Source organism: Eublepharis macularius, chromosome 5 (genome assembly GCF_028583425.1).
Source record: "Eublepharis macularius isolate TG4126 chromosome 5, MPM_Emac_v1.0, whole genome shotgun sequence".
Taxonomy (NCBI): domain Eukaryota; kingdom Metazoa; phylum Chordata; class Lepidosauria; order Squamata; family Eublepharidae; genus Eublepharis; species Eublepharis macularius.
Window position 1 is genome coordinate 115753984 of NC_072794.1, and position 14810 is coordinate 115768793.

The 14810-nt window shown below is 40.2% G+C and overlaps 1 protein-coding gene across 5 annotated transcripts in view; it reads left to right on the top strand.

Moving 5' to 3' along the window:
* The window catches only part of SRGAP2 (SLIT-ROBO Rho GTPase activating protein 2), a 305908-nt gene that overhangs the window by 197960 nt on the left and 93138 nt on the right, over positions 1-14810 (top strand). For 3 of the 5 annotated variants that reach the window (XM_054979474.1, XM_054979478.1, XM_054979475.1), the window contains exons 6-8: positions 1386-1601; positions 4110-4238; positions 11280-11504. In XM_054979474.1, coding sequence (XP_054835449.1) covers positions 1386-1601; positions 4110-4238; positions 11280-11504 — 570 coding nt within the window. The remainder of the gene's footprint in view (positions 1-1385; positions 1602-4109; positions 4239-11279; positions 11505-14810) is intronic. The other 2 variants (XM_054979476.1, XM_054979477.1) reach the window with 1 other exon arrangement.

The following is a 14810-nucleotide window of genomic DNA, read 5'->3' on the forward strand; positions in this document are numbered from 1 at the left end:
AGGGCGTGTAGGTGTGTACCAAAACATACACGCACTGAGTAGATGACTAGACAGTCTAGTTATAGTTGAAAAGGTACCCTGGAGCAAGACTGGCGTCTTGCCTCCAAAACAATGGCTTAATTGCTTGTCCAGAGGTAGGACAATAAGTTAGGAAAGGTGTGATATGATTATCTTGGGCTGGACCATAGGTAAAATATTGCTTGATGACCCAGCAACTTCCAGATAGGGAGACTATCAGATGTGTTGAATAGCCTTGATTAGGTAAGTGGGAGAGGAAAGATGGAGGGAGGTGTTGATGGGATTAGGCAGGGAGGTGTCTCAGAAAATCTCGTTATCTCTGCTGCTCTTTGGGGTATGGGGGCCGTTCAGTCAGTCATCCCCTATGACTCATTTCTTGGTAACTTTTCAGTCTCCAGGCCACCTGGCATCAGTGCTGCCTTGCTGGGCAGCTGGCAACTGCTGGCAAAGGGGTTTATGATATTCTGTATTCATAAACTGCCCTTCTAGTATAAGAGAAGGATCTGACTGCTAACACACGAGTCCTACAGCTTCTTAAACTGCATAGATTGATAGTGGTGGATTTAACATACTGCCTCTCAGCCCATTTGAGATGTGCATATAGGAGGGATCAAGGAAGAGTTGTTGCTTCCCTTAGCAGCTGTTCACTGTTTAAAGAGATCCACTTTACCTTTTGATAATTTTTGTCCTATTCAGCAAAAATCTGTTTGTACAGATCTTGGACTGAAAATCAAACAAATATAATACCTTGTTGTCACCCCAAATCTAAATAGAAGAGAAATTCTCTTGTCTTCTTAATTTCCCTTTTCAGTGCATTTTCAGATGGTAGCTGGAAATAGAAATATGTTGCTGCTGCAAGTCCCTCCTTGCTGTTTTTCTCTGGCCCTTTATAGCTTTTGTTTTAATAGGCTTGATATGAGTTTTAAAGTGTTAGAAAATGCCTCAGTGCAGATGTTTGAATTCTGTGCGATACCATTAAATACACACACATATCTTCTAGAAACAGATAGAATTCCCTTCCCCGGGAGAAGAGAGGCACCATCAGTCTGCTGGCCTTCTAGACGACATTTCTTTTCTGGAAAGCCTTCAGGCTGAATTAACAGCACTTCTTGTTTCACTGTACCTTATGAATTTCCTGATCAATATTTTAATTGTGTAATATTATTTCACTGTTATTAACTATAAGGCCTTATTGGTCCTGAGGTGGGATCAAAAAGTGATGTTATGTTATAAATTAACAGAACTGTTCCCCTAGCTGAAATTCAAGTACTAAATAGAGCTCTGGTTGTCAGGTTCTGAGTTCATAGATGTGAGTCAAGTTCCATACTTTCTAGTAGGGCTTGATTGCTGTTAATCATTTCTTGTAGGTGATGAAGACCTACCACATGTACAATGCAGACAGTATCAGTGCTCAGAGCAAGCTGAAGGAGGCAGAGAAACAAGAAGAGAAACAGATTGGCAAGTCTGTAAAGCAAGAGGACAAGCAAACACCACGCTCTCCTGATTCAGCCTCCAGTGTCAAGTTTGAAGAAAAACATGTCCGCCGAAGTTCAGTCAAGAAGATTGAGAAAATGAAAGAAAAGGTGTGCAAACAACATGGTTCTATTAAATGTTGGATGACAGCAAGGCTCTTCCTCTAGAGTACCTACATATATTGAACATTCAGAATGAACAGAGTATTAAGGAAGTACAGCTAGGAAATGGAAATGCCAGAAATGTTAATCTACCCAGGAGTCTAAGTATCTCCATTTTTGAATTTTAATCTACGCAAGTGGGGGACCCACAAGGATTACTGGGGGGATCTCATTTTCCCCACCTCCTCTTTCCATCCTCCTAAATATCTTCACTTTTCCCTACTTCCTTCTCCTTTCCACCCACCAACCGCCTACCTTTATTCCCCCCCCATCTCCAACCATATTATTATTTTACTTGTACTCCACCTTTCTTCACAATGAGGACCCAAAACAGCTCACATCTTTCTCCTGTCTTCCATTTTATCCTCACAACAACAATCCAGTGAAGTAGGATAGTTTGAGAGGGTGTGACTGGCACAAAGTCACCAAATGAGCTTCCACAGCAGAGAGGGGAGTCAAGCCTCAGTCTCCCAGATCCTAGGCTGAAACTCTAACCACTACACCATGCTGATTTTTGTGGTGTGGCTCCTGTTGAATAGTAGTAATCCATCAGTCCTGGTTGAGTCATGCAAGTCACATGGTAATAAGTAACTCAGTGGTTGCTGCTAAGCCTTGCCCCGGTTAGTTCTCCCTTAAAGGTCAAAAAAGCCCTAGAAAGGGCCATGCACCTTCCCCCTGCTTTTAATGAGAGAAACCAAGACTGGAAGGCTGCCTAGTAACCCCCCTCAGTGTCCACTGCGGAGGGCATTCATTTCTTAAAGCAACATGTGTTGCTTCTGTTTTGGGGAGCAGGGTTTAATAATCCAGACTAGCCCATGCTCATCAGAGCTCAGAAGCCAAACAGGGTCAGCCTGGTTAATAGTTGGATGGGAGACCACTAAGGAAGATCCTGGTTGCTATTCAGAGAAAGGTAATGGCAAACTACCTATGTTCATCTGTTGATTAGAAAACCCTATGAGGGTTGCCATGAATCAGTTGCAACTTGATGGCACTTTAATTAATTAATTAAAGATTTCAGATTTTTCTGCAAACCTCAGGCTTTGCAGAAAGGAATGTCTGTCTGTTCATGGCTCCAGTCTTTGGATTTAAGTATGCCATAGACTTGACCATCTTCAGAATTAGTTATATTGATACCCTTTAGATGAAATAGAGACATCAGAAATGACAAACAATGTGTGTTCTCTGGAGGCACTTCCCTCGTGTTTTATTAACTATGCTCAGCAGTTACCTGACTTTGTGCTGCAAGTCTTATTCTAATGAAGCAAAATAGATGTATGCCAGGAGAAAATTTGATTCTTTATGGCCAGACCTATGCATCTTGTTTGGTGAATAAAAACCATAGGTAAAATAACATATTTAACATAGTGTCTAGGAGATCAGCTCCAATAATTGGAATTTGAGAATATATATTATTTGATCCTGGAAAGTTATATCCCTTCTTTAAATCAAATCATCTCAAAGGTGGCAAACTAATTAAAGTAATAACAGTAATAACAAAAAGTAATAACAAAAAAACCCTTAGGTTTTAGTTTACTGACAGTGCTATCCTATGCTTAATTACTACTGTCTAAGCATATTGACTTGAGTTTTTCCCCTTTTCTATTGAAGTATCAGCCAAATAAAAGCCAGGATATTGGTGGAATAAATTTATGTTAGAGGACTGAGGAAGCAATCCTAAACCAGTCTACTTAGAAGTAAGTCCCATGTCCTCAATGGGGCTTACTCCCAGGAAAGTGTCCTTAAGATTGCAGCCTAATTGTACTTAGTGGATAAACTGGGCTTTCTGTGATCAAGGGCTCAGTGATTAATGGTTCAGGCATGCAGGATCCTGTCTTGACTCAAGAAGAGCTAATGTTTGTGTGCATACCCCTGAGTATATGCACCCATATGAGACGTTCCAGCTGCTTAGGGGAGTCAGTGAAGTAAAAGTTGTAATTCTGTACAACTGACGTAAGTTGCCTTTCTCTCTTCACCAAGTAATATTATGCTGTATTCTTCTGTGCTGTACAAAGGAGGACCCATTAGCAACCTCCTGGGGAATCTGGCCTATTTGGCCCTAAGGCAGCCTCTCCCAAACAGGAATTTACACCTGTTCTCATGGTGTCTGCTGCAGAGGTCAACTCTGGGTGCCAGCCACAGAGTTGGATTATGCTCTGTAGGAATCTTCAGGATGAGGAAACCTAGAATTGCAAGCAGGGGTTGGACAAAGTAGTCTTGTAGGATGCTGCTGCCCACAGGTTACCAGTTGGCTATATTACATGTTCTTTCACAACTCAATAGTTTTGTGATTCACATTGTTTATAATGCTTTAGTTTTGCATAAAATATATTAAAGATTTTAAAGAACTCCAATGAAGGTGGGGTTGAGAGAAATATAACTGCTGGATACGTGCAGGGATTCCTCTAATCCCTTTCCTTTTCTTTCATTTCAAATTAACTTCTTTTTGTTTCTTTTCAGCGGCAGGCAAAATACACAGAAAATAAACTGAAAGCGATTAAGGCAAGAAATGAATATCTGCTGGCTCTGGAGGCCACCAATGCATCTGTCTTCAAGTATTACATCCATGACCTGTCTGATCTCATTGATGTAAGTGTGCTGTTGTTTGGGCACCTGGATTGAATGTCACTGCTCCAAAACCCCATTATACATTTCTCCTTCTTTTAATCCCTTTAGTGACAGCAGTTCTCATAAGATGGTAGAATTATCCTCCTGAGTTCAGATAACTTTTCAGGCCAGAGAGCTAATTTTATGAAATGAAATATTAACGGAATAAACTATTACATTTTTAATTCCGAAGTATATGGGATAATGATCCAGTAGCTTATTGTTGGGATGCTGAAAGGAGCTCAGTTGACTAAAGTCATTGTCATTCGTTATTTTGGGTATCCAGTTCAGCAATTTAAGGCATTAATGGCATTGAATGGCTTCCTTGAGCAGAGCAGAGTTACTGATTGCTGCTGGACACTACTTTTCTCTGTTTCTTGGTGGCCGCTATAATAGTGTCCTGTAATCAAGGTTAAAAATAGTCATTGGGGAGCCCTGAGGGCAATTAGTTGGCAGAGAGGGAAATGAGAGACCTTCAGACAAGCAAATTAATTCCTCTTTGGCTGTTTTCCTCTGTTTGTTATTCAGCCAGTCATATAATCAAACAGGTCAGTCTCAATTCTGCACAGCTCAAGCATTTATTTGGAGGCCTTTACTGTTCTCTCTTCTCTGAACTGCAAACCTGTTAATACTAGAGAACCTGGTAGTGCTGAAGTTTTATTTATTTTATTTATTTACACATCATTCTCTCCTATGTGGACCCAAAGTGGCTTATATAGTTCTTCTTCCCTCTATTTTGTGAACATGAGATGCTTACAGAATAGGGTTGCCAGCTCCAAGTTGGGAAATTCCTGGAGATCTGGGGGGGGGGGGGAGAAACCTGGAGAAAGTGGGATTTGGGGAAAGGACCTTGGTATGGTATAATTCCATAGAGTCCACCCCGCCAAAATAGCCATTTTCTCCAGGGGAACTGACCTCTGTGGCCTGAAGACCAGTTGTAATTCTGGGAGATCTCCAGCCACCACCTGGAGGCTGGCAACCCTATTACAGAACTATATTAAAAATTGGTGCTATATGGGTACTTCCTATTTTCTGTTGCTTTTGCATGTTGGCTCATCATGTGATGGTTTCAAAGACATAGGTAAGGTATAGGTAGTCCCCTGTGCATGCACTGAGTCGTTACTGACCCATGGGGGGACATCGCATCATGACATTTTCTTGGCAGACTTTTTGTTATGGGGTGGTTTGCCATTGCCTTCTCCAGTCATCTACTCTTTACCCCCAGGAAACTGGGTACTCATTTTTCCAACCTCGGAAGGATGGAAGGCTGAGTCATCCTTGACCCAGCTGATTAAACCTGGCTTCTGCCAGGATCGAACTCAGGTTGTGAGCAGAGCTTAGGCTGCAGTACTGCAGCTTACCACTCTGTGCCACGGGGTTCTGTTTCAAAGACGTAAATGATATTTAAACAAAATTTGTCTTAAATGTACATAAGAGCCGAACTACCTCTTCAAACCGTGGGATATCCAAAACAATTGAATAATCAGCGGAATAGTACTCCTATTTGCTTAAAACTTAATTGAGACAGGGATGCATGAGATCCGTACAGTAAACGGCGTAGTTTTCCTCATGTCTCTTGGGGAGGAGAGTCCCTTCCCTGTTCTCTTTCTGCCTTGGAAGGGAAGACGGGTTTTAGTGGAAGTCTGCAATAACAGTACACCTAGGCCTGTTGTTTCACTTTCATTTCTCCAGCTTCTCTTATCATACCAGAAAAGAGATGGCCTTTAAAGATTTGGTAGAAGTAGTAAACTTGGTAAGATGTATTTTGGAATTTGGAACACTCTTGATCTGACCAGATCTGTTCGTATTTCGTAAGGATAAGGCCGTATTTTGTACAGGATTCTTAATCAAAGGTTAATTTGGCCTTCCATTATTCTCTGGGACTATGCTTTCTTTAATTTTGTATCTAAAGGGAAAGAAGTGGCATGTCTTGGATGTTCTTGGAGTTCTCTATAGTTATATAAAATTGGATAACTTCAAATTTTCCAGAAATCAGTCTCCTTATTTTTTGTCTTGCATCCCCATGATTCAGGAAAAAAGATATCTAAGGCTTCTCTGAGCAGGTAGGTTAGAGAATGTATTGCTGTTGCATACAACAGCCATGTTCCTCTTGAACCTGTTTGAGATTTCAGTGCAATCCATTTTTGGAGGAGCTACATCAATGGATTTTGATACCAGGACTTCCTTTGTACATATACAAAACTCAAGCAGGGCTTCAGTTTCTACTTTCATTAGACACTATGAAATACACCTTCTTGGCCTGTGTGGTTCTGAGCATAGAGTTCTACAACAGTTTCTATGATTCTGTCAGCGGCAGCAGATCTCAGATAGATGGGAACTCTACTGTTTAATATCCCATCAATCAAAGATTCCTGCCCCCACCCCCCACCCCCACAATGAGAATGGAAGACTGAATTTACCCTGAAAGTTCCTACTATTCTGAAGTAAGGAGGACATCCTTGCCCCAGTTTTTTTTAAGGAAGGGATAAATATGCTTCAGTGGACAGATACAACAGAATGATTCATTTGGGTCTCCATGCTGAGGTGCCATTATACTGGGATACCCTTCCTGGGGAGTATGTGAATAAATTAGGCGAAGTTCTGTAAGTAGTCGCCACTTGTATGTTAAGGGACAGTTCAGTCTTATTTTTCAGCGTTTTCCCCTTAGAATTGCTTGATTTTTCAACTTCAGTAATCTCATTCTCCCTAGCCATGGAGACAGGAAGTTGAAAGATTAGTCCTGCCTCCAGATCCGGTAGGAATAACACCATCAAGCAAGTATGCCTTCTTTACCTCTGAATAGAAAGAATACTTTTGGTAACACCAGAGTTCCATTCCACTGCAAAAATGAAGATTGATGTTTAGGAAAAGGAGAAGCCCATTAAGGCTATGATGACAGTATTCAAGGACTTTTCAAAATGTGTGAAGAACGAGTCTCTTGACCAAACTACTTCATGTTGCTACCAGAGTTATTCTCTCAGAATAAATGCATAAATTGCAAAAGCCCACACATAGGTTATTAGCACTGCATATTAAATTTATCATTAATTCATAGAATCATAGAATTAACAATTGGAGTTATACATTCAGTCATCCATTTGAAACCTTCCCTCATGTCTTTGAATTTGCTAGAACTCTTTGGATTGATTCTAATCAATTAATCTTTCTCTTCTTCTTCCTCACCCTCTTCATTTTCTTCTTTCTCCCCTTCCCCCCTAAAGAATAAGTTAATTGCACTAGCTGGGAAAGGAGTGTGAGGGAGCTCTGCCCAATAGCTAATAAATTGGGCACCAGAAATTTCTAAGTCTTTAAAAGCTGCTGTGGAGAACAGCTAAGGGGTACCTAATCATGATATATCTTTCTAAACAAATCTAAGGTACATTCAGTCACTTTTCTGTGTGATGGAATCTTTCAACCTACTTTTAAGCTATGAATGTAATCTTAGGAGTTTATGGATTCATACAGCAAAGTCATGATGAAAAGTGAAAAGGAGCCTGTCTCCTCTATGTGGCAATAAAACACGTCAGACTTCTGAACACCTGTCTCTGGTACATTTCCATGGTGTTTCTGAATCTAGAGTGATAATAATATGAAAAAATAATGAAGAGCCAGAGATGGTTGTTGTGGGTTTTCCGGGCTGTATTGCTGTGGTAGTTCCTGACGTTTCGCCAGCAGCTGTCTTTTGGTGCTACACCTCTGAAGATGCCAGCCACAGCTGCTGGCGAAACGTCAGGAACTACAATGCCAAGACCATGGCAATACAGCCCGGAAAACCCACAACAACCATCGTTCTCCGGCCGTGAAAGCCTTCGACAATACAAGAGCCAGAGATTTTCAAATATCTACCACATATTGAAGATGCATCCCACAATCTGAAAAGTTAAACTGAAATTTAAACTCTTCACCCATGGAAGCAATTGCAGTAGAAACTTTAAAGCAACTGTCCGTTGTGGTCATTCATTCATTCATTCATTCTAGATTGATGAATGACACCTCCAGAGAACAATTGGACCAGTTGAACTTTAATTCGTAGAATTTAAGTTTTTCAGTCATTCTCCCATATGATAGCTATAGAATAAGAAATAGTGGTACTCGGCTGAAGAAAACAAAAACAAGAAAACTGGGAGAGTTGTCCTCAGTTCATCAGTGCTTATTAACCACCACTACTCAATAAAATTCACTTGCCCCTGTATTCATACTACCTGATTGTAAGTATACTTGTTCCTTTCTTTTCCCCTTTGCCAGCATTTGTTTAAATACCCAGCAATTGAGCAATCTTTTGGCACTGAATTTTAAAATTTTAAAATGAAGCTTGTCTCCTTCCAGGTTTGCACGTAAAGTCTCTTAGCTGGCAAAGAGTTAATCATCTGTCATGCTGAGAAGTGAATTTGGATGAGCTATCATTAAATTCTTATAAAAAATTGATTTCCTTGGAGAACGTTTCCATCAAACATTTATATAACTCAGAAAGGGCCTGCAAGACTGACACACTTAATAAATACAATATTCTTGACGTTTTAAAATATTAGGGATGGGGAAGGGGATGCCAAAAATGTTTGCTGCCAAAAGTTGCTGTAAAGATGGAAAGCATTGCTGTCTTAAACTAATCTGTCCAATTGCTTATGGAAGTAGCTTATAAAATATAAATTTTGTCATTTCACTCTATGTGCTATGAACAGAGAGTCCTCTTTGATCGCGCACACGCACACACAAACACAGAGAAATACATTTTCAGCCTGCCTTATAAAGATCAATCTAAGAGTCTCTCTACGCAAGACATCTTACACAAGTGGGATCAAGTAAAAAATCTCACACTTGAAAAATCTTACACCTGTTCTCCCATACACATGCACTGTTAGGGAGACAGAGTACTTGAATTTAAGACCACGCCAAAAGTAAGTCACTTGAGCATCCCTATGTAAGATGTCTTGTGTAGAGAGTCTCTAAATATTTGGAACATTTTGTGGCAAATGGGCAACAGTAACCAAAAGAGATTCATCCTCTCGGCTGAGACTCTATAATAGACTAACTGTGTGTGAGTGTGTGTTATGTGCCATCAAACTGCCTCCGACCTGTGGCGATCCTATGAATGAGAGACCTCCAAAGTGTCCTGTCACTAACAGACTTGACCAGGTCCTGCAAACTGGAGGATGTGGCTTCTTTTATTGAGTCAAGCCATCTCATTTTGGGTCTTCCTTTTTTCCTACTGCCTTCCACTTACCCTAGCATTATTGACTTTTCCAGAGAACCTTGTCTTCTCATGATATGACCATGATAGCCTCACGATAGCCTCAGTTTTGTCATTTTAGCTTCTAGGGAGAATTCAGGCTTGAATTGATCTAGTACCCACTTATTTGTTTTTTTGGCTGCTCATGGTATCCGCAAAACTCTCCTCCAGCACCACATTTCAAATTAATCAATTTTATTCCTGTCAGCTTTCTTCATTGTCCAATTTTCACATCCATACATAATAATGGGGAATACCATAGTTTGGATTATCTTGATCTTGGTTCCCAGAGAAACATCTTTATCTTTAAAAATTTTTTCTAGCTCCCTCACAGCTGCTCTTCTGAATCTTAATCTTCTGATTTCTTCATTGCAGTCTCCCTTTTGGTTGACAGTTGAGGAATAGAAAGTCGTGAACAATTTCAATTTCAACCTTAACCTTAAAGGATGTTAATTTTTCTTAAATTTCAAGTTGATCCACCTCCTAATTGAATGGTAGTTTTCAGTGAAGCCAGTTTCCATCAAACTGCATGGGCCTAAACATCAAATGATAATGTGCCTGCAAAGCTGCAACTGCCTTTGGTAAAAAGTCGTTCAAGCAGTTAAATTTAAGAAAAATTAACATCCTGTGCAAATTCTCAATCAAGCAGCTTTTGTTTGGGGACTTGGTTGTTGTGGTTGTTGATTGAATTTAGTGTCCTTTCATTGTCTGCTTCCAGTAGAGCAAACAATCGTTCCTGCTTTACAAGAACTCCACACCTGCCACAGCTGTTGGCATGGTACCCAGGCATGTTGTAGCAGGCAATGGCCAAATGTTTGTAAAAGTGTAGAAGGAGCCTAAATTTATGCTTCTTTCTTTTCCTCTTTTAATTTTTCTCTTTCTTTTCCCCCTTCATTTTCTGCCTTGACTCTGTAATATTCTAATGATGATGCAGAAGGAGTTCCCATTGACTTTAGCTTATTGAGCAAGACAATCATCAAGCAGATGGGCACTTCCACCTTTTGGATAGTTTCCTAGCATATTTAATTTAGCTTTCATTTCTTGGAACAAGGATAGTTCCTTTATTTTTGGTCTACTGGTTTTTTAAAAGAAAAATATCAGTAGTACTACTTCTCCTGAATCTTCTTCCCTTTAAGATTTGGCTCAGATAGCTGATTGGCTTTCAGTTCTGATATGCTACTGTCAGTAATTTCACCCAAAGTTTGACTGGTATTTCTGCTTGAAGGTTTTCTTCACTGTCTTTGACTCTTCCCCTGTTATTGGAGAAATATAATCAACTGTTTGCAGGCAGCATCTATCATTTTTTTCTTGAGTGGTGGAAGCTGTTTAGCTTGCTTGAGATGTTTAAAGCCTATGATTTGGAATGCAGTGACTGAGTCCAATCCACACAACTCATTTTTAGCTTGTTTTCAAACCAATTTGATGTGTTGTCCACCACCACCACCATATCAACAAATTTTCATACGACTTTTGATACACATGTGGTGAATCTCTGTGATATTTTCCTGAAGTGCCATGTTTAGCTGTGTCCTACATTAGGAACGATCAGGTGAAGAGAAAGTAATTACAAGTTTAAATGTAAGTTTACATTTAAACTTGCAGAATAGATATACTTTACGTGTCTGAATAAATGCCATGTCTCTAGCCTATTGGACCTTTGAACCATGTGAGCCTATATATATGATAAGTCTATCAGCAAAAACAGTGGGATATAGTATGTTGGTGCTACCTTTGTAGTTTCTGTTTTCTGCCAAAACTGTTGAATTTCAGGTCATCTTTCATTGCTTGTTTTTCAGCAGTGCTGTGACCTAGGATACCATGCCAGCCTTGGTAGGGCACTTAGGACATTTCTGTCGGCAGAGTTAAACCTAGAACAATCAAAGCATGAAGGCCTGGATGCCATTGAAAATGCTGTGGAGAACTTGGATGCCAACAGTGACAAGCAGCGCCTCATGGAGATGAGCAACAATGTCTTCTGCCCACCCATGAAGTTTGAGTTTCAACCTCACATGGGTGATATGGTAAGTAAATTTCTGTGACTTGACATGTATGAGAATCTCTATGCCAGTCATAGTCACAAACCAATTGTTCTGCTAGCTAGCCAATAAATATGTTCTTGACCTTCATGCTGAACCTCTAGTATAAAAGAAAATCCTAAGTCCAATTTCAACAGCATGTTATTGAGTGAGGTTCTGTTCATGTGAAGACTGAGAATTGCGGGTAGAAAGAAACCTATAGATTTCTTAGATTTCTCTATAGATCCATTTATATTGTATTTATTCAAATTATTTACGTACAACATTTCTTTCTGGCCATATCTCAGATTCAGAGTAGCTATACTGAAGTTTGGGTGATAAAAAGCTGTTATGAATTTTTGTCTTTAAGTTAAAATTAAGCAGACTTATCTTTTGTTGTATCATATTTATAAAAGTAAAAGAATTTATCATGGCATTTAATAATAATAATCTATCCTAGAAAAAATTGAAATAGCTCAATTTGACTATTAGGCATATTTCATCTGATAGTAGAACTGCTGTTTTAGGAATACTCAGCATTGCCAGATATACAACTTATGTCATACATCTTGATCAGGGCTCTTGTTATTTGTTGGCTTTTCCAGTTTCACTCTCTAGTTTGCAATAGATCAATTTTGTTTTTGTTTTTTTCAAAACTATGCTATGGACCCTTGTAGAATTTGCATAACCATTTTTAGTGATCATGTGAATGTGTTCTCTCTGTGGTGAAATTGTGATTTTCTACATATTGGAGAAGTGTCTGTAAATCTGGTTTATGAGTCAATTTAGATGTGGATAGCACTATGTTTGGGGACATAACAGATGATTCAAAGAAGGGCAACTGCTCTGTGCTTGATGGGGAGAGAAGTTGTACTTGCCTACCCTCAAATCCAGCATGTCTACCCAAACTTGGAATTCACCACACAAAGACATAATGATGTGTATCCAGCCAGCATCCATCACAGTTTGAAGCCTTCTTTCAACTTAAGTAGCTCAATGGAAGAGCCACTCAGGATGAAGGAAGGATACTGAGGCTGGACTTTGCTGAGGAGAGTGGCTGAATATATCCTGATGGCTGAACCTGGTATGCTCAAGTATGGATTGCCATGTCAATTTCCTACATGAAATCTAGGAAACCATCATGCAACCTTGATGTACATACACCAGTTTGAATATTAAAGCATAATATGGATATTGAGAGGTGATGCAGGTACAACAGAAGGTGTGCCCATATTCCTTCCTTGTGTATTGTGTCATCTAATCTAGACCTTTGATATTAACTCTAGCTTAGAATTTTTAGGTTGTCCCTTATTCAGGCTAGCATTCTTTCAAAGTCCGGAAGTCTTCTCTGGTAATCTGAGTTGATATTTCTTGTGTGCAACATTATTTTGAGCTTTGAGGGAAGAATATGTAGCTTTCACCTCTAAAACCTAGGATGTGTGAAACCATACATTAAAGTTAAGGTACCAGCCTAGAATGGTGAATTCATCATTTTTTCTTTTAATTTGTTTCCTATGAGCCCTTCCTGTATAACAAAATGTCTCATAAATTCTGAATGGTAAGCCAATAGAACTGAAGCTTGGTATTTTATTGCATACCCATTGTTATCTAGTCCATGTTTCCGTCATCTCGCTGTGTCTAGTCCCAGGAGATGGTCTTGTAGATGCTTTGTTTTAGTTCTATTCACAGTTTTATTATATATGTAATTCTCTTTGCTTTTGCACACAGCTGTGATATATTAAAGTTCATTGGTGCATTGGATTCCATGCAGAATTCTTACTCTTTATTTAAAGTGACTTCCTGTCTTGTTTCATGTGTGTTAGATGTAATTTTTCTCAGAATTATGAATGATCTGAAGATTTTATCATTAACATTCTTTTTCTTAGTTTCTTTCATGTCCCTTCATAATAAACTATATGTTCACACTATATACATTTGAAATTATTTTTGTAAGTCATTCTGTGTTATATGGAGATCGTTCATAGTTCAGGCATTCTTAGTCTGAGCTGTACTGTGGAATCCTACACCTGCTGTTCTTATTTTTGAATGTTGGTGGTTTACAATATACAATATTTACAATACAATATAATTAATATGTACCATAATACAGTAAAAATACACAATCAAAATAGTACTTGGTGAAATTAAAAATCTCTGCCAAATTCAATTTGAAAGAGGAAAAATCACCTTGTTGAGATTAAATTTTAGCATGTTGATCTTCATTGCCTTGACCACGTCTTGAAGATACCAGTAACTACAATATGATAATAGTGAATGTTAAAATGTGGAGGTGCAAAAGTTGCAAAGAAATGAATACTGGAAATTATGAAATTATATTAATGAAATTTGACAACTGTCCGGCGACGCCATTCTCCTGTCCACCCCCTCTGCAACAGCAGATAATAATAACATTCGATTTATATACTGCCCTTCAGGATAACTTAACACCCACTCAGAGTGGTTTACAAAGTATGTTATTATCCCCACAACAAAACACCCCGTGAGGTGGGTGGGACTGAGAGAGCTAGAAGCTGTGACTGACCCAAGGTCACCCAGCTGACTTCAAGTGGAGGAGTGAAGAATCAAACCCGGTTCTCCAGATTAGAGTCCTGCGCTCTTAACCACTACCTCAAACTGGCTCTCAGACCCTATCATCAGGCCCTGCAGCACCTCCTCTGGCAACACCTCAGCTGCAGATGCCTTTACAGGGTCCCAGACCTCCGCCACCATCAGGTCAGCAGCAGCCAACACCCAGGCACAGCCCTGGGGAGCAGCCTGCAGCCACCCAGCTGACTCACCCTTTTCCTGCTGTTGCCCAGGCAGCTCCACCTCAGCCTGGTCCACCGGGGATTGCCAGCAGCTTGAGCCAGGCCCAAGCTGCCAAAGGACCCACAGGGGAGGATTCAGAAGCAGCAGGGGTGAGCCAGGCAGAAAGCAGAACAAATGCCCCGCCCTAGGCAGGGATGGAGTGGGTAGGGCCAGGCAATTGCAGAGTCTACCTGGCCCGCCCTTCAGATAGGTTGGGAGCAGGGCCAGTCAGGGAATCTGGGTGGAGATTGGGAGAGGCTCCAGGGAGGTGAGGCAAAAGGAAGCCTTTAAAAGTCAGGTTCTTATGAAGGCCAAGGAGGAAGTGAAGGGAGAGGCAGCTGAAGAGTGCTGTGACTCCCAGGGCAGGAGAAGGAACAAGGTGGTGCAACCCCTTTCCCTGCCCATCTGAGGCCGGAGGACATCTGCTAGGGAGAGTTGGCAGGATGGCAGACCATCAGAGGAGGGCACCAGTGAGAGAGGAGCCTCACAACAATGACTAGACAC